We start from the raw sequence: 22,787 nt of genomic DNA, 5'->3' as shown, positions 1-22,787 counted from the left end.
CTTATATGTGAGCCGACTAAAAATGTTACTTGAAGAAAAGTTCGGTCCTTGAATGCTAAAAAAGTCAAATACATGATGAGAATGTGAAGCGTTGCCAATGGTCTAGAAGTTGGAGCGTAGCTGTGAGGTTCGAGTTCCAGCTCTTGCAGCTGGGTACTGCATTTTTTATCAAAGTGAGGATCCCAATCATGAAATACAAAGATGACGGTAACGTCTTTTCATGCTGTACTTTATGGTACAGTCGAACTCTCCATTATCCGAACTCGTTGGGACAAGACGAAACAATTCGAATAATCAAGAATTAGCGTCTTCTCCTTAGATTATGGCAGATGACAAAATAAAGATTTTAGGAAGTTCAAATCTAGTCAACTAGTCAATGTTTGATAAGAAAGATATTTAATCAGGGGGACCACGTTACCGAGGTACTTTTCAAAAGTCCGTGCAATAGTTACAATTAATCTCAGTTTAGTGCTGTCCATTTATCCTCAACTAATTGTTCTTAGAGCCTACCTATACACTTCGTTGCTCCATGGACCTCCTTCGCCATCACCTGGTAAGAACAATCAAAAGTTGAAGTAGCTATAGAAGAGCCTTTGATTTATTCTATAAAGCAAAACTGGAATCAACATTATTCCAAGTGGGAATTGGCATGAAGACGAATCTGTACCATATGATGTCATCGTGACGCCTCAAAAAGTACAACGTGGTTACCTGCGCATTCTGTGCTCTGTCCATACTTTCTGTATGTGTTCTCTGCATTTTTTCCTCCAAAACACTGCCCACCATTTTGAAGACCAAATATCTTTAAGTCTTGTTCATCTGCTACCTCCGCACATTTCATCAGGGCATTCACTCTTGTCTTGTAAGGTTGTTTGAGCCGGGAACTCCTTCCTTCTAAACTGTCCATTGCACGAATTTTAGTAGAATCTGCCCAACAACCGATGCTCTTAAAAACTGCATCAAAAATGACATATGCATGTTTCAATATTTTCCGTTTTGTTTGATTCTTTATTGCCATTATTATTCAAAAGCTATCAAAAGGTTCATGAATTTCCCCCAATATCTTCACTTTTGACTCTGTCGCTTAGGTTGGGCAGACAACATTCTCGTTCAAAATATTTGTATATTTTGAGTAGAACTTTCCTTTATAAGAAAATGATTAAATAAAAAGGAATATGCACAAAATCCTTACATCGTCCTTTGATTTCAAACTTTTCTGTTCTATCAGGAGGAGTTGGTTTGGCTTTGGGCTTTTTAGCGTCATTACTTGGTTTTTCTTTTGATCCCGAGATCATCAAGTAAGCGGCTGAGTTTCCCATAGAGGCAGCTTTACCTGGGTTCACTTGGGAGGGAAACGAAATCTGCTGTTGCTGATATTGATCATTGGCATACACGTTCGATTGAGATGTGGAATACGACAACTGTTGTGCCTGAGCGTTGGTTGGTAAGGAGCTTCCTGGTAACGAAGAAGGGTATGGTGATGGGTAGGATGCAGGGGACGGATATGATGGAGGAGGGTAGTAGTACGGCGGAGGAGCAGGATATGAGGACAGTGGGGGGTAAGAGAAGGAAGGCGGGGAAGGATATGCCGAGGGATATATGGAAGGTGGGGAGGGGGCAAATGATGGGGCATATGCAGCATATTGGTTTGAAAATGGATACGAAGGTCCTTGAGAGCGACGACCAGCTCGAGCTTTTTTCAGGTCTCTTGTGTTAGGAATGTTCCACCATGGGAGATCTGAGTAGAAAAAAGGAAAGTGATAAACCTCAAGAGATCTGATAAGGCAGTGAGTAAGATTTCCTCGACTTTGATATATTTTATACAGGCTAGCTCAAGTATTTTCATCAAGAGCATTAATGAAAAAACAGTAAAAAAAACTCTTCCATACAATAATAGTCCATTTTACAGTTGCATGCTTGGTTGCCAAGCCTTTGAACAAGAGTGAGGCTAAGGTTGACTTTGTTGTGATACAGACGTTGCCGCTTTTCAAATGTACCGTTAAATTACTTTGTTATCATGCTAACTAAATACTAGTCTCTATAACGACAAGGTCACCTTCAGCCTCACTCCAAATCAAAGGCTTGGCAACCAAGCGTAGAACTGTAAAATGGCCTATTGACTGATGAATCGCAACAGCCTGGCCCCAACAGTACAAAGAAGAGTAACTTAAGACGCAGAAATATCCATACAGAAAAATGGACTTGGACAATTCGGTCAAACAATTGAGATTGAGACGAATTACATGATTTTTCCACTTCTTACCCAAATTTGTTACTGCTCACTTAATTTGAAGACTAGTCTTCGATTCAGACCAAAAAAATCATTTAAAACACCGCGTCCAAGCCTCTTGAACTTAAAGATTTTTACTTAAGGATCTTTACCTGATCTTTTACCGGAAAGAAACTTCTTGATGGGCGAGTGTCGATGTTTTGTTGACTTTCCAGAAGTTGAGCCAGCCACGAATGCAAAAACCAAGCTCATCAGAGGCAGTAATATATCCATTATTTCATCCTTCGGTGTCACTGAACCTACTTATAGAGACAATACACTCGAAGGTTAATCAACTTTCACTGGAGGGGCAACTTTGATACTTGTTTCGAAAAGGCCCCTCTTAATTGTGCGCCAGCCGTTTGTGACGCTACACGCCAAGAAAAGACGAACCTATTTGCGCTTCCTGGGGAGCGCGTTTTAAGGATTTACTTGAACTTTATGTACATATTATTTTCACATCCAAAACTGGCTCGTTCAACAAGACATACACATTGACAAAGTTTCCTTCTTTCTATTATCTTTAGCCTGGTGAAAACACTCCTAAACAACCATGTTATATCGATGTGGTTAAAAGTGTTGCATCATTTTCGGGCCTTGTCAGATACAAGAAACATTCGTTGTATAAACGATTAACATAGGTATATTTAAAGAGGTTTATAGTCGTTAAAAGGACAAGAGAGCAAAATATAACAACTTCAGTTTTTTCACTTGACCTGTAACCATAACATCATGTTACACCACCTGCATCCAGAGATTTGTTACAAGGACTCCCCTAGGTGAGAGCTTCATCTTATGAAAGGTGCTGAAGATTTAGATATAAAATTAGCGTTTGTCACCTTGAATTATCGTAGATTGCCATTTTTTGCTTACCTCTCCGTTTTTGGTTCAGATGTCTTCCTCTGACTTTGACTGAGCGTATGGAAGTGACTACACATCTGAAAAAGCGAGGCAAAATTTCTTCAATGACCTCATACCTTCCGCGTTCGAAAACCTAAAAAAAAGATTGCCAAGTCTATGAAAATAATCTCTATAGTCTTAAGGGAGGAATATAATTCACACCGGCACACTTACTCTTGCCAAAAGTCCTTGGTCTTTACAATTTGATACTCATACAACTCTAGCGCTCTATTTCATGCCAACTTACCTGTTAAATTCACCAAAACCGAGTTAAATTGAACGAGAATCTTTGAAGTGTTCCTCGTATGTTACCTGTTTTTCTAACTGGTCTTGCTGGCGAAAAGGTCAAGTACCATTTTAATCCTGACTAATGGAAACTAATTAAAGAGGATATGTCGAACACAATATTGTCAACTTGGTAAAGTATCGTTAAATAATCCTTGGGAAAAACAACGCTGTCTTAAGGATTTGACATATTCAAAGTCGACATCAGATCTAAAAAGAAGGGAAGAATAAGCTAAGCGTCCGTTCTTAAAAATTGAAAGTCGCCCTAAGGGATCTGGTTCCTAGTCTACAGAACAGTATTTCAGCTATGCTGTTTACCGCTGATTATAATATGCATTACATAACTGGCTTCCATGGAACTTATGGAAATCCCAAATTCTGAAGACAGAATGAGACGCCAAGAAGGACTTGTATATAGGGATGGAAATACCAGCATTAACAGGTACTAATTTAAGTGCCTCAAGTTGTTAGTGATTTCATAATTGAGACCTCATTCGCAGGCAATCTTCGACATGTTTTGTACAATACGGGAGATTCCTCAGCGGCTGATAATTCGATCGAATATAACGCTGATAAGTTTTTGTTTTATTTTATTCCCCAAGTAAGCTAAGAGGTTAAAATTTTAAAGCTAATTAGGGTGTACTTTTGCTTCTCATGTCCAACTGTAGTCTGAAAATGAGATTTTTGGCAACTGAAATTAGGTGTGACATAACTTGTTCGGCAGCGAAGCATGCAGTTACCTACGAGGGCCAATCTTTATTTAAGGTATATGTATATGAAGAATTCTCACTGATATACCGCACACGCCAGTAAGTTATTTTTCTGGTTGGTTCTTTTTTGTGAGATTGGTCAAAAACGGCTTGGTTTGGCGCAAATAATAAAGAACTTGATGAAATCTGTGGATGTACGCATTGTCAGGTCACGCAATGATGCAGTACGTAACGTTTCTCACGCAATTTATGGCGATGAACTTTCGAAGGAAAAATACCAGTATCAAATGCTTCAATTTTCATGCTAGCTTGTGGCACTGACAGAAGACAGTCGCGAATTTTTTATGTCAAATAGAAGGCGTTTCGCGATCGTGGGCAATTTGAATACAACTCTAGGAACACCGCTCTATCTTAGCAACTCATCGAATAAAACGCTCGTGCTTTAAAAAAGAAATTTCATTTCTCTGTGATGTAGATCAGTGTTTCTGTTAACTAAACACAAAATATGCGGTTGTTCTGTTTGTTTTGTAACTGTATTCAGACCTTCTGCGGCGCAATGAAAAAAGATTACGTAAGATTATGTGGTGAAAGAAACTTATATTGTGTTAGGGTGATGCAAATTATCCAAAATTCAGAGCAATCTAAAGTGAAATAAAATCACTCTTATTTTAAAACGAAATATTGAATTTTGTTCCATTATGGTTATTAAAAATACTCAGTGTATGAAGAATGGAGATGGAGACTGAATTTCATTTTGTAGTAGAATTCATTGATATGTAGATGACATACAAAACATTATATAGGCATTTTTAAATACAAATACTTTACTTTGTATGAAAATTTGACATCAACCATTATTTTACTTCACTCTCTTGTAAGATATTATCAATGCTTGCATAATATTCATATTTACATGCAGCCATGTAACATCCTCTTCATCTTTAAAATAATTAGATAACTTTTATACACAATATTTATATGACTAGTATGTAATTTCTCCTTACAATATCCTGCCCGAATCAAATCAGTTAAAGGAAATGATTATCAATTAAAGAAGTTTTTGATTGTTAAATAAATTCTCCTTGTCAACATGTAAGAAAATGTATAGAGAATACTATGGAGAATAATTGTATGCTGATGTTAGGGTGTAAAAAGTCAACCTCCTGAAGTTGACTTGTGTTCAGAGTGGGTAGCATTAACTTTTGTCCTTATATGATCATTCACCAACTTTGAATTTGTTGTGATATGTTCTTCAGAATCAGGGGTGCGTAGAATGGTATGTTTATTTGCCCCATGAATAATGCAAACTTTTTCTTTGTTTATCCTAGTGAGGTGCAACAGAATGAAAGTGACTCTGTGCAGTTTGATGACATTTTGAAGCATATTGGTGAATTTGGGCCCTGGCAAAGAGCCATTTACTTCCTGTCATGTTTTTTTGTCCTTATACCGAGTGGACTGCACACAGCTGGGGTGCCGTTTATCACAGGAACACCAAAGTTTCAATGTGCAACACCAAATGTGGTGTGTGAAGTAAACAAATGTTGCAAAAACTGTACAAAATATGCATTTATTGGACCTTATGCCTACAACAGCACAGTTACTGAGGTATTTTTCTTTGATTCTCCTTGTTGTTAGCTAATGGCTAAGAGGATACAGGGGACATTACACTGACCCGTAACTCCTAATATATAGATTCAGCCAAGCCTAAAAGCTCAGCTCCCAATTTTGTAATATGAATGATAACATAAAAGATGTGCATGTGCTAAAACTCGCCTGAGACACCCCCCTTTGTTTTGAATTAGTCTCCCCTACCCTACCCATGCAATCTGAAGGCAAGTGTGTACGTATGCTCGGTCAGTCAAGTGACAACCAAACGAAAAGAGGTTGACTGTATTCCATGGGTATGGGGCTCTGCCTCACGCGTGCAAAGCACGCGTGGGAGCCCCGCTAGAAATCATCATGTAACTTCTCCCTTTAATACCCATAGATTATCCAGCAAACAGGTAATGAGAATACTCAAACTTATCAGGTAGAGGTTTTCTTGATCTATGACCAAATTCTGGGAACTAATTTACAAAGAAATGTCTGGTAGTTAGAGGAAAGAATTAACAATCAGATCTTGCAAGTTAAGGGGTGAATGGTTTTCTGGTTCAGGCTGCACCTTGTGAGTCCACAACATTTTGACTGCTTTGAGGAATATCATTGTCAATAAGAATACAAACCATGCTAAACCTCTGTCAATTTTGTTAATTATATTTTTGATTAACACTGTACCTATAATTATTGCATGAACCAAAATGACCATGTCAATGTACCCTTTTTCTTTTTGTCATCTCCATGTGCAGTACAACCTTATTTGTGATAGAGCTTTCATTGGTGCTAATGTACAGGCAGCATTTGGTGCAGGAATGTTGGTTGGATCATTTATCTTTGGAGCAGTCTCTGACAACTTTGGAAGACGGTCTTGTATGCTGTTGTGTTCTATTCTAATGGTACGTTTTAGATATTTGTTTTAAATATATATATATATTACTTATTTACCTTTTCCACAGCTTGTTCCCTGAAGTTAGGGATTAAATGGCGTGCTTGATAAATACTTACTTGACTCGTTCTAAACTTTCTCTTTTCTTTTACTTTGCTGCGCTATCCTGTCCCATTTTCCACAACAGTTTTCCTGTTTACTAACTGAATACACAGATCAGGTTATCCGTTGTGGTGAATATTTTTGATGATAGCATGGAAATGAGTGTTGATCACAACCGTCAAAAAAGAGGCGATAAAGTAAAGCTTTGGAAAGAGTGAGTTGATGAATGGACAATCCGTAAGTGAACTTAATCTTGCGACAAACTCGAGATAATGTCTTTTGTAAAGTGTTGTGTTGTTTTAACTCAACCATTTATTTTAGACCACAGTAATACATAAAACAAATGGCGAGAAAAATACTGCACGTGACGATTCACGTCATGTAAACAACGCGTGACATAGAAATTGTCGCATTATGTAATCGCACAATCAGATACTGTTACATCTTTGTCTCCTTTTTAGACGAAGACTGGATCCACTTGAAAATGAATGAACAGAAAGTTTTTCATTCTTTTTGACTTATCAGTTGAGACTGCCCTAAATCAATATGTGATCTTTTACCTTTCTTTGTCATTCTTTCACTTTTCTCCACAATGTGAGGTAATTCTGACTATAAACAACTGTTCATACTACATGTTTATTTTACTTCAGACACTATTCAGCCTGGGTGCCAGCTTTGCTAAATCCTTGGTCCTTTTCGCTGTCCTCCGATTTTGTACAGGAGCCTGTCTGACGGGTTTTTTCGTGGCTCATTATGTGTACATCCTGGAGCTTGTTGGTCCAACCTTCCGCACCATGTCTTCAAAGTGTTCAGGGTTCTTTTGGGCGGCTGGATCTGGTGCTATTGCTCTAATGGCCTATTACATCAGAGACTGGCGCACACTGCTCCTTGTGTCCAGCTGTCCTCCAGCTCTTTTCCTGCTTTTGTGGTTGTAAGTTATCCATGGAGTGTCGTAAAACCAAAAGCAAAGTTATCCGGCACAACAACCAATCAATATAATGAAACATGTGACAAGGCGCTAGAGTCGCTTAGGTTTACACAACTTTGCTCTGTGATTGGTTAAGAAAAACACACGTCATCCTCTTAACCAATAAAGTTTAAAACTGAGAACAATCGCAACACGGTCTTTCGCGTTTTCCCGCGCTTCAAGCAGTTTGCTTGTTTTGATTTTGAGTTCTCATTGGCTACTGTAAACCTCTCTTCTAATTGGTTGCTGGGATTGCTTTGGTTTTGGCTTTTCAACTTAAAATGAAAAATGCTCCAGAAGCAAACCAATATAAACCAGGATTACTTTCGACACTTATTGAGAATTTCTCTAACTGTTTTAATACACAGCCGGCTTCGCCAGCTTGCGAGGTGACCCCGATCCTGTGGTTTAATTTGCTATCTGAGTGGGTAAGACGGACCCATTTTGCCCGCTTTCGATTGCGTGGCTGCTTTGTCCCACCCCCTCCCCCCCTCCCAAAAAGAAAATTAAAATTAAAACAAACAACGATCCTAAAGAAAGATGATATTTGGTCTCTAATTCCCAGTAAGGAATCGAACCTCAGACCTGTGGACTCCGCGCTCTTGCGATCTTGTGTACTACCATTGAACCACAGAGACTCTTCGAAAGTCAGGCCATTTCCAGATTCATATACGACACGCATCCCACATGATGCTAGGATAAAAAAAAGTTGGAAGCCTCTTGAATTATAGGCTCGGTTAGAGGGTAGCTTGGAGGTTACTACATTTGCTTTTCGTCGGAGAGCCAACTAGTCAAAGTGCTAGAAAGGTTCCATACACCCTTTTTATGAACATCATACCTTAGTAGCCAGGGTGAAAATTAAGCTCTTAATCTGTTATTATTGCAGAATAATACCAGAGTCTGCTAGATGGCTTCTTGTTCGAGGTCGGGTAGATGAAGCTGGCCAGGTTGTGAGGAAGTTTGCGAAGAAAAACATGATGATGTCGGATTACTTAAACAGAGCACTGGCAAAATGTAGCCGGGGGGAAATTCTTGCGCAGACGACAAAAATACGACATTCACCCCTTGACCTGTTCCGGACACCACGCATGCGTAAGAGAACTCTGGTTCTTTGGTTTTGTTGGTGAGTAATAATTGTTCGCCAGTTATGTGGAGACGTAAATAGAGAATGAATATTATAAGTTTTCTTTCAACGCATTATAAGAAGATTTGACGTGCCCACCGAGTAACCAGGCGTATTGCCTCTCCACTCCCTCATAGGAAGGGACGGTACTCTATAGCAGGTAACCGCACTCTCCACAATCTAGGATATAGAACCAACTGGTCGTTTTAAAATTGTCTACCTCCCAGCATTTTAATCGCTCGCCCCAGACCCTCTCATCGGTACGGTGTAAACGTTCGATGGAGAAAAACCAGTGTCTCTCTTTTTTCTTTATTGTGACGTAAGGTAAAGATAAGATAAGATAAAAACTTTATTAACGTGTCGGGTAAATCTAGCTTGCATTTACGTAAACTGATTGTGGACACCTAACTAATAGTGAATTAACAGTTAAGAATTATGATTAAAATCCTAAATCCTATAAGTCCCCCACTGTAGGAAGCTTAATTAACTACTGCGTGGTGTACAATTTTTACAATTATCTTCCATTATTCCAACTAGGTCCAATCTTCGGATTTTCGTTATAAACGTATTTAAAGATTCTGAGTTTCTGAGTTTCGTTTCTAATCTTGACCAAAGATTATTCCGAAGTTATTAAGTAATGGAATAGTCAACTTGCTTTAATTTCCGCTTTACTTTATTATCTAATGGCTATTGCCTCCTATGGAGGCGAAGCCATAATGTTGTCCGATTGAGTGAGAAAGTGAGTGAAGCAATAGAGTAAGAAAGACCTCTTAGCCCCCAACGAAGTCTGCCGAATTTTACATCTTCGGTTATTTAACTCTTGGTGGTGATTTCTTCGAATCGCTTCGAAAGTTACTCGGAATTAGCACGGGATCACACTGTTTCCCAATGCGACTTATTTTCGAGGATGGTGCGTGAAAAAAACAAAACTTTACCTTGCAGAAATGTCTTGAGAAGTATGATCAGCACGCATCATGAAAACTTACAGAAGAATTTTTTTTTTATTTGAAAAGAGAGCATTTTACGGTTTGAATCAACAAATTGTGCCTGGTAGATCCGAAGATATATAAAATTTTTTTCGGTTCTTGCCGCAATACCACAAAAGATGATGAACATCACAAAATAATTTAAAGTGGCGTATCCGGCACGTAATTGAAGAAAGACTTTTACTTGTAGAAATATCTCAATAGGTTTTATCTGCGCATCGTGTGAACGTTGAAGAAATATTTTCTGTATTCGAAAAGAGAGTCTTTTACCATTTTAATCAGCGATAAATCCTCAAAAGAGCCGCTAAATTTGCGAAGCGAGCATTACCTTGAGTTTAACAGGTGGCCCTATTCAATGGAATGAACTGTGGAGTGGCGGAATATCCTACAACACGGAATGCCTTGTTGTATGACACAAACGTTTCTAAAAAAATGGAGTTGCATTTTAATAAGAGAATTATTTATAATTAACAGGCAAAACTGAAATTAAAAGAAGCGTAGTTTCATCATGAGTGGAGTTTACAGGATAGACCGATGGGGAACAGTGAGGTTCTTGAGCCAGCCCCGACAAGTTATCGTTACTATTATTATCATTATTATTATTATTATTATTATCATTATTATTATTATTATTATTATTATTATTATCATTATTATTATTATTATTATTATTATTATTATTAATTTATGTTATTATTGTTAATATGATTATTTGTCACCATCTAATTATTGGTTGGGTGTCAATTAGTCACTCTATCCTTGAATAATTAACTCTTGTGTAACCATGGTGGAACAGAGTACTCAAATACGTATGATGCGACGAGAGTAGCCATATGGAGTCTAAACTGCCTTTTTTCGTTTTTCTTCTCAGGTTGGTAGTGAATTTGATATATTACGGTTTCCTTTTCTACATATCAGACTTGCCTGGAAGTCCTTATCTTAACATGGTCATAATATATGTTGCCATTGATGTACCTGGAGTATTCCTGTGTTGGGTGACGATACAGAAGTGAGTCTGGATCCGGTATAATTAAGTCATTCATCATTTAAGTGTAGAGCACTGTTTCTTTTTATAACTTGAAAAGCTAAAAAAAAAACATTTGTAATTTAAAAAGAGTAGTTTTCGCGCACTTTGTGCGTGTGTTGTGTTTGATGTTATTAAATGTTAATGAATCGAAAATTCCTTGTCAATTTTTTCTGTTTTACTGTTTGTTAGGTTAGTGTCTCGCGCACTGTTTTGTCAGGCTGTGTTCTATTTGATTGTTTGTTACGTCAGTATCTTGCGCACTGTTTTCTCTGTACTGTGTTTGATTGTTTTTTACGTTAATGTCTCGCCGCGCACGATTTTCTCTGTATTCTGTTTGATTGTTTGTTAGTTAGTGATTTGCGCATTGTTTTCTCTGCATTCTATTTGATTGTTCGTTAAGTTAGTGTCTCGCGCACTGTTTTCTCTGTGTTCTGTTTGATTGTTTGTTACGTCAGCGTCTCGTGCACTGTTTCCACTGTGCCCTGTTCACCTTTTTGTTACGTTAGCGTCTCGGGCACTGTTTTCTCTCTTCTGTTTGAGTGTTGGTTACGTCAGTGTCTCGTGCACTGTTTTCTCTGTGTTCTGTTTGATTGTTTGTTACGTTAGTGTCTCGCGCACTGTTTTCTTTGTGTTTTGTTTGTTTGTTACGTCAGTGTCTTGTGCAGTGTTTTCTCTGTGCTCTATTTGACTGTTTGCTAGGTAGCATCTCGTGCACTGTTTTGTCTGTGTTGTGTTTGATTGTTTGTTACGTAAGTGTCTTGCGCACTGTTTTCTTTGTGTTTTGTTTGTTTGTTACGTCAGTGTCTTGTGCAGTGTTTTCTCTGTGCTCTGTTTGACTGTTTGTTAGGTAGTATCTCGCGCACTGTTTTCTCTGTGTTGTGTTTGATTGTTTGTTACATTAGTGTCTCGTGTACTCTGTGCTCTGTTTGACTGTTTGTTAGGTAGTATCTCGTGCACTGTTTTCTCTGTGTTGTGTTTGATTGTTTGTTATGTTAGTGTCTCGCGCGGTTTTCTCTGTGTTCTATTTGACTATTTGTTACGTCAGTGTCTCGAGCACTGTTTTCTCTGTGTTTTGTTTGATTGTTTGTTACGTTAGTGTATCGCGAACTGTTTTCTCTGTGTTCTGATTGATTGTTTGTTACGTTAGTGTCTTGTGTACTCTGTGCTCTGTTTGACTGTTTGTTAGGTAGTATCTCGCGCACTTTTTTCTTTTGTGTTCTCTTTGATTGTTCGTTACGTCAGTGTCTCGTACACTGTTTCCTCTGTGTTCTGTTCACTTTTTTGTCACATTAGCGTCTCGGTCACTGTTTTCTCTCTTCTGTTTGAGTGTTGGTTACATCAGTGTCTCGTGCACTGTTTTCTCTGTGTTCTGTTTGATTGTTTGTTACGTTAGTGTCTCGCGCATTGTTTTCTCTGTGTTTTGTTTGATTGTTTGTTACGTCAGTGTCTTGTGCACTGTTTACTCTGTGCTCTGTTTGACTGTTTGTTAGGTAGTATCTCGCGCACTGTTTTCTCTGCGTTTTGTCCGGCTATTTTTTACGTTAGTGTCTCGTGCACTGTTTTTTCTGTGTTCTGGTTTATTGTTGATTACGTTAGTGTCTCGTGCACGGTTTTCCCTGTGTTCTGTTTGACTGTTTGTTACGTTAGTATCTCGCACACTACGTTACGTTAGTGTCTCGGTCACAATTTTCTCGGTGTTCTGTGTGATTTTTTGTTAGGTTAGTGTCTCATGCACTGCTTCGTTGTGTTCTGTGTGACTGTTTGTTACGTTGATGTCTCGCTCACTGTTTTTTTTCGTCAGTTTTGTCAAATTGTTATATTGTCTCGCTCCCTTATTTATTCTGAGTTGTATTTGATTGTTGTAGTCACTAACCCGTGCATTGCTTGTTTTGTGTTCTCTTTTCTTTTTTCTCCTGTGTCTCCCGTGTATTGTTTGTCGTGTGTTCCGCCGGTGTGTTTGTAACCTTACTACTCCGTTGTTGTTCTAGGTTATGTTCTGTTTGTTTGTTTTGTTACCATATTCTGCTGCCCTTTGTTTGGGTTTGTGGTCAGTCTGACTATTTTCTTGTGCCCGTACATCTCGTAATCGCCCTATTTTACCCGTTTTATTTTCTGATAACTTTATTTTTTTTTCTTTCAGATTCGGTCGTCGCATGCCGTTTTGTATTTTTATGATCACCGGTGGCGTGGCATGTCTTCTTGTTCTTATTGTACCCAAAGGTATGGTACTAACCTATGAACTGAATTTCAATTCCCGTGTGCACCGTCATAGCGTTCTCGACATTTTTACCCGCCACTTGTGTAATGCTGTATCCTTTTCAGTTGACCCTTTTCACCCCAACATCAGTATGCATATTCTCTGTTCTACTTACATTTGTTAAGCTGCTGACGAGGAGAATTTGTTTAACAATCAGGAGCTTCTTAGGTTGACGTTAATGTTTGATTCAGCAGCAATACTGTAAGGAAAAATTAGCTGCTAGTTTGCACTGTTATGGTACCTTATTTTATGGCTGTGTCTCATAAGGACTGGAAACTACCGAATTCACGAATTTCATTGGCTGAAATCAGTATTGAAAGCGGTCTAGATTTTCCGACATGTAGACCGGTCTAGAAAAAAAGGTACAAAGAATATAAAAAATTGGCATATAAGACACAGCCATATTATAAACATCTTATTGACCGAGCTAGGTCGGTCTGTATGGGAGAATCTTGACCTCGGTCGTTGGTACAGACCTCAGTGCGTTCGGTCTGTACTGGCGACCTCGGTCAAGATTCTCCCCTACAGACCTCCCGCTCGGTTAATAAGAACTAATTACTACACTATGAAGATAGAAAATTTACGCCTTGGACCTTCCAAGAGCCTTGCTCACTACAGAAATGGATACACATCTAATAGTTCAGACGAATGACACATGATAAAGAAGTTGTGTGTCGTGAGAAGGCTCATGGGAGAAAAGGATTGGGGAAGAGTAAGATCTCGTACGGGTTAGGGTACAAAGGGTAAATTTAAAAGAGACGGAGGAATATTAGCGATGTGAGTTTCAGTTGAAATTTATTGTATCATGAAAAGTGAAATATATCTTATGAACCAAGCGCCAGGGCCGTACTGGGAGAATATCGGCCCGAGGTCTTGACAGTACGGACCTCGCTGCGCTCGGTCCGTACAAAAAAGACCGAGGGCCGATATTCTTCCAGTACGGTCCCGAGCAAGCTTGGTTAATAAGAGATTTATTATACGACTGAAGTTCAAAGGAACACAAGTGCGGTATCATTCGCGACCATTCAGGACAGTGCCCGGTCCAATACTGAAAGAATATTGACCGGCAATAGAGCATTTTTGATTGGTTGATTTTAGTTATTGGCTCTCTGACTACCCGAGTCGTGTAGTAAAGCATATTATTTCTTTTCTTTCCTATGACTCACATATTTTTCTTTTTTTACAGACGAAGAACGTTTTATTAGAATCCTCGCATTTATTGGACGCGGCTTTGTTACGATGTCATTTGCAATCTTATTTCTGTATAGCAGTGAATTGTACCCTACTTCTATCAGGTGAGACATAAAAACACCGATTTTTTGATAAAATACTTGAAGATGGTAACAGGATCTGTTTGAAATAAGAGAGAGAGAGAGAGAGAGAGAGAGAGAGAGAGAGAGAGAGAGAGAGAGAGAGAGAGAGAGAGAGAGAGAGAGAGAGAGAGAGAGAGAGAGAGAGTATTTAGCAAATCTAACCTTTTTTAATTACTCTCAATAGAAACCTTGCTGTTGGGATCTGTTCAACCATTGCTCGTCTTGGTTTTATTTTGGCCTCCTATATTGTTATGCTGGTAGGTACTATGTACTGATGGACTACGTTAGGAGGCCGGATATCAACGGCAAAATTTCATTCATTTGATGCACTGGCAAAGTCCAGATAATTAATTCTGGTCTCATGATGAATCTATTAGCAATTGAATTTTAACTCAATTGCATCAAAGTGTACTTTGTATTTTTCATCTCTCAGTCGCAGTTACCGGGACTTAGTGTTATTTTTCCGATGGTCGTCTTTGGAGTGTTAGCTCTAACCGCTGGCCTAGTAATACTGTGCCTTCCAGAGACTCTCAACTCAAACATGTGTCAGACGCTGGAGGATACTAATCGAGCGACAGAATATTATGGGTTTATATGGATGGAGAGACGTGTTAATAATCCGTTTTCGTTTTCAAGGTGAGACAGCGGTTTGGTTTGGCCGGCGATTAGTTATCACCCAGGAGGGGAGGGGGATCAAAGGATTTTTATGGGGGGTGGGAATCACATGGTTCTCAAAGGGAAAAGAGGGGGGGGGGGGTCAGGCGTCGCTAATAGATTATATTGACTGCTAATGAAGGAGGGATCATTAGGATAATACAGAGCCTTAGTGGGGGGTGAGGTAGATGTTACTGTGACGACCAAACACAAGCGTTTACTCAATGAGAGAGAAGTGCAAAAAAAGAGAAAGAATTCTACCTAGCGTTTTTTGTGTTTTGACCCAGGTCCTCAGACGCTACACACGTGCGTGTTTCAACCAACGAGGGGGCTCAAGAAGAGGACGACAGCAATGTTGACAGTAACACCGTGGACAATGCTCCATTGATTACTTGACAGATCACAGTCAATGTTAAATTTTCATCATATTTACATTTACGTTACAGTTCATTTTCTTCAGATATTTAACCACAAAAAAACATTGAAAAAACCAGGAAAGATTTATTACTCGACGTTTCGGGGTCATCATGACTCCATTATCAAGAGACTAGTTTAAAAACATGCAAATAAGGAAAGGTACAAGAATAGCATAAATTAGACTGAACGGCTTAAACAAACACCTTGGCGCGGATGGAATCCGTTTGCACGTTCAGTGTTGGCTTACGCATGCGAATATACAACATTTCATTAACAAGGCAATCAAATTTGCCGTTACATTTCGTGATGACGTTGAATTGCTCGATCAAGCGTTCAGGCATTTCACTATTGTGCTGGAGGTGGTAGTGTTTGTAGATAGAAGATGATTTCCTTTTGTGCCCTTCTACGCGCTCGTGTAAGTGTAATAAATCTTTCCTGGTTTTTTCTATGCCTTTGCTTTAGCAAATCCCTGCTGATCAAGTGTTTGAAAAAACATTGAAACTGCCTTTAAAAGGTGTTTTGGTCAAATCGGACTTTATGATGTAAATGTTTAAAATGGTGGGTGGAGAAATGGAAATGAAGTTCAAAACGAAGTGTACTTACTCAAACTTGGCAAACTTATCTATCAGACTGGGAAGGACACACCGTCATAACCAAAAACAAAGTAGATACATCAGGATCCAGTTCAAAGTGCAGATAACGCTAACCATCAAGTAAATCGCAATACAACGCGTAAACAAAACGTCTCATACCCAGACCTTCACGGACAAGCGGTGGGAAGCAGTCCCATTTAATAATAATAATAATAATAATAATAATAATAATAATAGTAATAATAACAACACCTTTAATTAGACACGATAATGTTTAAAGCTGAACAGCTGGTGGGGTCGTGTATCAATCCAAATAAACTCAAAATTAAATAAATTCAAATGATGATGGCTTTTGAGGAGAGGGGAAAACCAGAGTACCAGGAGAAAAACCTCTCAGGGCAGAGTAGAGAACCAACAAACTCAATCCACTTATGAAGCCGGGTGCGGGAATCGAACCCGGGACACATTGGTGGAAGGCGAGCGCTCTCACCACTACGCCAACCCTGCTCCCCATAACTCATTTCAGTTGAAAGTACACCGCGTGACTTGGGTACGAGATTAAACAAAAAGTACTATGCTATATACTGGATAGAGATTTATCTCGAGGATAGCGTTCTCCACCCTTTGAACAACCGGGGCCAGAAAAAGTAACTAAAACAGAGGTAAATCCTATTTGAGGGTAATCCATCCTATTTTACGAAGCATCGTTCTTATCATTTTTCATTTTCTTTACAACTTATGAGCAATACGATTTCCTTGGCCTGCAGTACTCAGAGACCATAACTCGCAAAACTGAGCCCACGATGTGGTCCACTACACAGCAACGTTGCTAGGCAATGTAAATCCCCATAATCGTTTCCAATTCATCCATAAGTAGTGGTAGTGGTCGCGACCGCAATATAGAGAGCTGGTGGCCCGTGGGTGTCTTCATTGTTTTCGATGGCCAAGAGGTTTTTCTAGTCATAAATAAAGTTTAATCAGTTCATCACTGACAGCAGAAGGCGTTAGAACTCCAAGATCTGTGAACAGCAAGGTGATGTAAGATGGCGGAGTGTAGTCCACTACTGGCTGACCATTCTCACTGGAAGAACTCCCTGAATACTAAAACAACAAAACCAACCACATCACTAAAAAGGGGGACATAATTAGGCAATCCAGGGCGTGTCACACCATACAACGTATCGGAAAACTTGTCCAATAATGGTGCAATTAAATTTCGAGAGAAACTGAGAGCATAGTTAGAGCATAGTTAGTGCCCAACCCGGCCGGACCAACACTCAGTGTCTTAACTAATTGAGAAGAATATGCTAACTTTCTATAACATCAAGAAATGGTTAGATATTCTAGTCTTCTCGGATAGGGATGAATAAATGGAGGTCCCGTCTCCTGCAGGGTTAGGGGCGGGAGACGTTAATTTTCCACGCACGAGATTACTGTGTGATGGATGTCCTCCCCTGGGGTGGGATGGGTGGGTAACAGGACCCCATTGATACCAGTGTTTACTACACTGAAGGGGCTATCCTGTATAAATATAGATGTCTACTCTACTCTACTACTTATGCCCCGAAACCGACTGTGTTCCCCAAGCTCTCACTTTTTGCATCCAAACGCTCTCTTTTCTCTGCTGGATCCATTGTTTGTGAGGCGGGGCTTATCACACCCTTCTAGATCGTCAGTTCACTTGCCTCTATATAACTACCAAGGATCGTCATACTATCTTCACGGAAGTTTGACTCAAAAAATTTCACTAGCAGGTAATTCTTTTTTCCAAATCGCTGAGAGGATCCGCTTAAATTCCTTTTATCTCCTCTAACAGGAAAAGAGATCATTATAAAGAGATACGCGAGTCCAACGCAATCATAGAAGTCACTGTATTCCAAAAACAAAGCGCTTACCTTAAAGTGGTTCGGTACGTCTTCTTGATTAAGTGGATATAGTCGAACGAATTTGAAACTCTCCGCCACTACATAGAATGGTTTATTGACTGCTTTGGTCATCACAGCCATCTGATATGTACCAACCTGTAAATACATACTTGTTCATTCAATACGCTACAAGCATCAGCAAACAGCTACGAGAGCAGAACGAGCGACCGACGAAACGAACAAACCAACGATGATTTATCGACTGATCGATAAATGTACACTACACGTATGTACGCGTGGGTGCATGAACGCTTTCATACACCCACGCACGAAAGAACGAACCCAGCCAGATTTTGGTAATGTTACAACCGTCAAACCCAAGCTGAAAACTTAAGACTAGGCCAGACGCGAATTTTAATTAATTGATTCCTGTCAAATTTGCAATTGATGGCTTGATTTACTCCAACTTATAAGCAATAGAGAAAATTTGGATCAACGCTATTATCCGAGCAACTGCTCACCCACCCCTCCCCTGACCCCTAACTTGTTATCAGTTGACTGTTGCTGGAAAATCTCATAATCCACTTAGCAACTCAATATTCACTTTATTAATGATTCCACCACTCTCTACCACTCCCTCCGCGCCAACTAGGACCAAATCAACTTTTTCCATCATGTAACTAAAAATCAAACCGAATTAACACATTGTACATTAAAATACCAAGTAAGGAATAGACTGAGAGAATGAAACATTCGAAAAGACAATATAAGGAAAATACTTCATAAATGAAGAGCTTACCAACAGTGAGCTTGATCAGGCGGGGGGGGGGGGTTGGGTGGGGTGGGGAGGTGTACAGCCTTATTCAAGCTACATTATAGAACATTAGTGGGGAGGTTTACAGCCTTATGCCAGCTGTGTATACATTATAGAACATTAGGGGGAGGGGTGGGGAGGTGTACAGCCTTATGCAAGCTACATTATAAACATTGTAGTTTGTGGGGCCTTCTTTGTTGTTGTAAGGGGGGGACTTTGTTTTGTGCACCCTTGCTGGCTGTCAGGTAAAACTATCACAATATTAATAAAGACTGTTGCCAGTCTGAAGAAGCAATTATAATTAACAATTATTTGCCAAAGGTGAGTTCAATATTGTCGAAAATAATCCCCAGGACGAAGTCAAGGGGATTATTTGACAATATTCACCGAACTGAGTCATATAATTGTTTTAGTATAATTTCAGAGCTGAACAACAGAGAAATTTCTAAAATCATAACATTTTAGTTTAACACTTTATATAAACCGAGTGGAGCCGTTTATATAGCCTCATTTAAGGAACTGCGCGACCAATCAGATTGTTGGAAACTCTTTGCTCAGCTCTAAAATTATACTAATATATGATATAAAATATTTATTTTGAGGTTATACTTAAATTTGAACAGAGAAAATTTTCCATACAACAACACCACATGTAAGTTTGCATCCCATATTGAGTGAAGCAAATCACCTGCTTTCCTACTCCCGATAAAAAAAAAAATTGTTAACAAACTTAAAATCAGCCAGAACATACAAGCAGATCTTTTATGCAGACATATGTTGCCAATGTTATTTGGAATGTTCTTGGAAAGGTTTATGGTCATATACCTGAGCTACATCTGGCAAGCACTTACCCAACTGCTGCATCTAGAATCACTGTGGAGGGAATACCAAACTGTTTTAATCGATCATGCATTCCATACCTGAAAGACATAGATTTCCTTTAAAATAAATAGAAGATACATGAACAAAACCAAAAACAGAGTGACCAATTTTTGATATTAAATTGCAGAGAGGATATTCACATTGGTTCTGTAATGGTTTCAGTATCCTTCACCAGTCAAGGCAAGAAGTAATGGCTATACAGTTACCAAAATTGAATGTAAAGGGTAAGTCTGTATTTGAGGCATGTAGCAATCAACCAGGTTTCCTTGACATGAAGCCACCAGGAGTAACACTATTCCCCCCTGGATGGGATGCTGGTCCATCTTAAGGTTACCCCACTAGCTTTTCACTGGTGCCCATTCATGTGATGAGAAGGGGCACTGTGAGAGAAAAGTTTTTGCCCAAAACATATTGACCCAGCCAGAACCCAGACCTCTCCAGCCCAAGTCCAGTGCTCTAAACATTAGCCAGCGCATCTTCTACTGGTCCTGCTTAGGGAGCTTACTACTTTTATTTAGCTTCCAGATAAGGGCTTTGATCAAATACTATATGATGGCCAAAATACAAGCTATTATTTTTCCTCTGAATTGTTTGTTTAAAATGGAAACTTCATACTTCCAAGTCCAATGTTCACCTCAAAGACTCTGAGCAATCTCAGCAAGGTTAATGGCAGTCACTAAAACACTACGGTCTTCAAACTGTTGGTCACTTAAGACCTGCAACAATTCCAAGACTGCTTATGTATTAAAAATCATTGCAAACTACACTGTATTTCACCTACCCTGATTTATCTGGAGCTGACTCTGTCACAAAAACTTTACAGCGCTTTTTCTGTTCAGTGGCCATTTTTAAAATTTCCAACACAACTCTGGATCGGGAATGAGTAAGGATTGTCTGAAAGAGTTAAAGATCATGCAATCACACACTTTGAATGAAATCACTGAAAAGAAAAACAGTTTTATGGTTTAGAGCATTACTGAGGAGTGGAGACATTGAATCCAGTGGCAGATCTAGGCCTTGAGCTAAGGTGGTGGCCCATTTTTTTGTGTGTGTGTGTACACCTGCCTGCTTTTTTTCCTTTTGTGATTTTTATTTTACCCAAAAAATAAGAGGGGGCCTGGGCCCCCTTGCCCCTCCCCTAGATCCACGACTGCAGTAAGTACTTTTGACCATGCTGCAAGTTATGCATCTCAGAAAAACTGTGCTAGATAGCAAAAGTAATCCCAGGTGTTGTTTTGTTATTGTCAACAAAGATGTACAAGGTGAAATTAATGTAATATGATGCTTACAACCCCATCTTTAATAAATGCATCACAAAGTTTGGCAATTCTCTTCCTGGCTGAAGCAGCTCTTTTCAGGTACAGCTGACCTGGTTAAAAGAAAAAAATAATCAAACTAATCCCAATTGTAGTAGCTGATGCAAATGCATTTGTAATTATATTAAAAAAAATCATTGAAGACCAGGGAAGTAGAAATCCTTTCTTATTTATGAGAAATCACCTCTTTCAACCAGAACTCTTTTACATTCTTCAAAGTCCTTTACATTCTTAAGTTAAAGGTACTCTCGATGAGGATTTTGTTTTTTCCTATAAAACACAAGAAAGCAGGAATTTATGTGCACTAAGTACTTCATTTTCTTTTATGGTAACAAATTGTAAATTCAAAGATTATTTTGATAATCAAACAATGATTTGCTCCACCAGTGGAGGTTCTCTTCATCATTGATGAAACCTTGACTGAAGAAAAAACACTTACGGGGTTATCCAAAGAGGCAAGTGTAATAAATCTGAGAAAGAGTTCACATCCTGAGGATATGGAAGCTACTGAGCCTTCTGTTTTGGTCAAAACTTTGATGACTTGTTGGAGATTATCTCTGAGTTCAGATAATGTTTCAGCTGGGACGAAATAAAATTAAGTGACAATGAGAAAAAAACAAACATACCCAATTCTACCAAGGCCTCATAGTAATAGGACTTGTGTTCTATTTTGGAAGTTATGCTGTCAGTAGTCAGAAATAAGCACAGAGTCAAATTCCCACTCCATGGGGAGAGGGGGTGTGTGAACAAATACTAAGGGTACAGGGTATGCTTACAGGCTGCTTTTAATTGTTTGATTCAGTTTTAGGAAGAGGAAAAAAGATTGTAAAGAAGTTATTAATCTTTTGAAGAAACAACAAAGCAGGATACTGAATACTGACAAGTTGAAAAAGTTACATTCCCCAACATCTCATTCTTAAGAGTTGAGAAAAAAATTGACTTACACTTTAAACAGTGTTGAAGTAATTACTTGTTATTCAGTAGTTTTAGAAATGTGACCCACAGAAAACAAAACCCACAAAGTCCACAATAACATGAAGTTGTTGTATATTGCAGTTGGTTTGTGGACAGCCTGTTGGCTGCACATGCAGTGTAGTCACGGCATTGATCTAGGAGCTACCAAGAACCAATACAGCGAGTAATGGGATGGTGAATTGGAACCCGGGATCACCAGTTATTAAGTCTAGCACCCTCACATAACAATGTTGCCTTGCTGTCTCCACAGGAGCTACTTATACATCCCCTTGACTGACTAGAGCTAAGTGGAAATTCTTCCAGCTGATTGCTATATCTCCTTGTGAATCAGACAGGAGACCTTCGTCCTACATCACGATAACACTGCACTCATAGGCCAATAAGCTTGTCTGATCTTACATCCTACAGTGTGCAAACTAACATGTTGGAGTTACAGAGAGAAATTACACGATAACATCAGCTGATGTGACAAGGAATAACTAAAATTTCGGCGAAGCTTTTACCCCCCCCCCTCCCGCTCTCATCCCTTTTCTCAATTGAAGAGGTGTACTCATTAAATGGGATAGTAAACTTTAAAACGTCTTACCTGAATTTTGATTCATAAATTCTAAAAGAGTTTGTATAGCGGCTGTAGCCGTCGACATGCCTGGGTCGTCCACGATACATTATTTGAAGAATGCTACAGCCTCTGAGATTCAAAACCGAATGATAATATCAACTACAATCAAGTTAAAATCGTGGAAAATTTTAGTCAGTAAGTTTACCGATACCTTCGTTGTCCATCTTGTTTCTATTTAGTAAATTCTTCATGTAAGCAAAATAGTGTATTACGAGTACCTTTTCAAAAGTA

At 39.0% G+C, this 22,787-nt stretch overlaps 3 protein-coding genes across 6 annotated transcripts in view; 1 reads left to right on the top strand and 2 right to left on the bottom strand.

Moving 5' to 3' along the window:
• LOC111338336 (uncharacterized) overlaps nucleotides 1-7,405 on the bottom strand; it is a 27,877-nt gene extending 20,472 nt beyond the window's left edge. The window contains exons 1-6 of one of the 2 annotated variants that reach the window (XM_022944807.2): nucleotides 6,766-7,405; nucleotides 3,143-3,207; nucleotides 2,383-2,532; nucleotides 1,193-1,738; nucleotides 712-954; nucleotides 511-550 (exon numbers count right to left, since the gene is read on the bottom strand). In XM_022944807.2, coding sequence (XP_022800542.2) covers nucleotides 511-550; nucleotides 712-954; nucleotides 1,193-1,738; nucleotides 2,383-2,503 — 950 coding nt within the window. In that variant the 5' untranslated portion in view covers nucleotides 2,504-2,532; nucleotides 3,143-3,207; nucleotides 6,766-7,405. The remainder of the gene's footprint in view (nucleotides 1-510; nucleotides 551-711; nucleotides 955-1,192; nucleotides 1,739-2,382; nucleotides 2,533-3,142; nucleotides 3,208-6,765) is intronic. The other variant, XM_022944808.2, reaches the window with a different exon arrangement.
• Nucleotides 3,755-16,334, top strand: LOC111338337 (organic cation transporter protein). Its single transcript, XM_088744111.1, has 12 exons — nucleotides 3,755-3,896; nucleotides 5,493-5,769; nucleotides 6,510-6,656; nucleotides 7,399-7,679; nucleotides 8,602-8,838; nucleotides 10,696-10,833; nucleotides 12,992-13,071; nucleotides 14,295-14,403; nucleotides 14,606-14,678; nucleotides 14,855-15,057; nucleotides 15,363-15,562; nucleotides 15,994-16,334. The coding sequence occupies exons 1-11, from the start codon at nucleotides 3,808-3,810 to the stop codon at nucleotides 15,469-15,471; spliced, it is 1,743 nt and encodes a 580-aa protein (XP_088600237.1). The 5' UTR covers nucleotides 3,755-3,807; the 3' UTR covers nucleotides 15,472-15,562; nucleotides 15,994-16,334.
• On the bottom strand, nucleotides 15,476-22,787 carry LOC148718258 (translation initiation factor eIF2B subunit alpha-like). 3 transcript variants are annotated; one of them, XM_088744124.1, is made up of 10 exons: nucleotides 22,708-22,787; nucleotides 22,524-22,625; nucleotides 21,402-21,541; nucleotides 21,147-21,183; nucleotides 20,936-21,015; nucleotides 20,428-20,540; nucleotides 19,616-19,702; nucleotides 18,555-18,630; nucleotides 17,981-18,106; nucleotides 15,476-17,186 (listed from the first exon to the last, which is right to left on the bottom strand). In XM_088744124.1, the coding sequence occupies exons 2-10, from the start codon at nucleotides 22,579-22,581 to the stop codon at nucleotides 17,046-17,048; spliced, it is 858 nt and encodes a 285-aa protein (XP_088600250.1). In that variant the 5' UTR covers nucleotides 22,582-22,625; nucleotides 22,708-22,787; the 3' UTR covers nucleotides 15,476-17,045. The 3 variants fall into 3 exon arrangements, with proteins under 3 accessions (XP_088600250.1, XP_088600251.1, XP_088600249.1); XM_088744125.1 differs by lacking the exon at nucleotides 18,555-18,630 and having other exon boundaries at nucleotides 19,616-19,637; XM_088744123.1 differs by lacking the exon at nucleotides 22,708-22,787 and having other exon boundaries at nucleotides 19,616-19,684; nucleotides 22,524-22,596.

This window comes from Stylophora pistillata, chromosome 13, assembly GCF_964205215.1.
Source record: "Stylophora pistillata chromosome 13, jaStyPist1.2, whole genome shotgun sequence".
Lineage (NCBI taxonomy): Eukaryota > Metazoa > Cnidaria > Anthozoa > Scleractinia > Pocilloporidae > Stylophora > Stylophora pistillata.
Note: the sequence above shows the minus strand (reverse complement) of the source record. Positions and strands in the feature narration are given on the sequence as shown.

Excerpts from the sequence above, each read along its gene's own strand:
- LOC111338337 (XM_088744111.1), top strand. The coding sequence starts at position 3,808 with ATGGAACTTATGGAAATCCCAAATTCTGAAGACAGAATGAGACGCCAA. Across the intron at positions 5,770-6,509 it reads ACAACAGCACAGTTACTGAG|TACAACCTTATTTGTGATAG; the intron begins GTATTTTTCTTT and ends CTCCATGTGCAG. Across the intron at positions 7,680-8,601 it reads CTTTTCCTGCTTTTGTGGTT|AATAATACCAGAGTCTGCTA; the intron begins GTAAGTTATCCA and ends TTATTATTGCAG.
- LOC148718258 (XM_088744124.1), bottom strand. The coding sequence starts at position 22,581 with ATGTCGACGGCTACAGCCGCTATACAAACTCTTTTAGAATTTATGAAT. Across the intron at positions 19,703-20,427 it reads TCAGCTCCAGATAAATCAGG|GAAATCTATGTCTTTCAGGT; the intron begins GTAGGTGAAATA and ends TTTATTTTAAAG. Across the intron at positions 18,107-18,554 it reads GTGGTGGAATCATTAATAAA|GTTGGTACATATCAGATGGC; the intron begins GTGAATATTGAG and ends ATGTATTTACAG.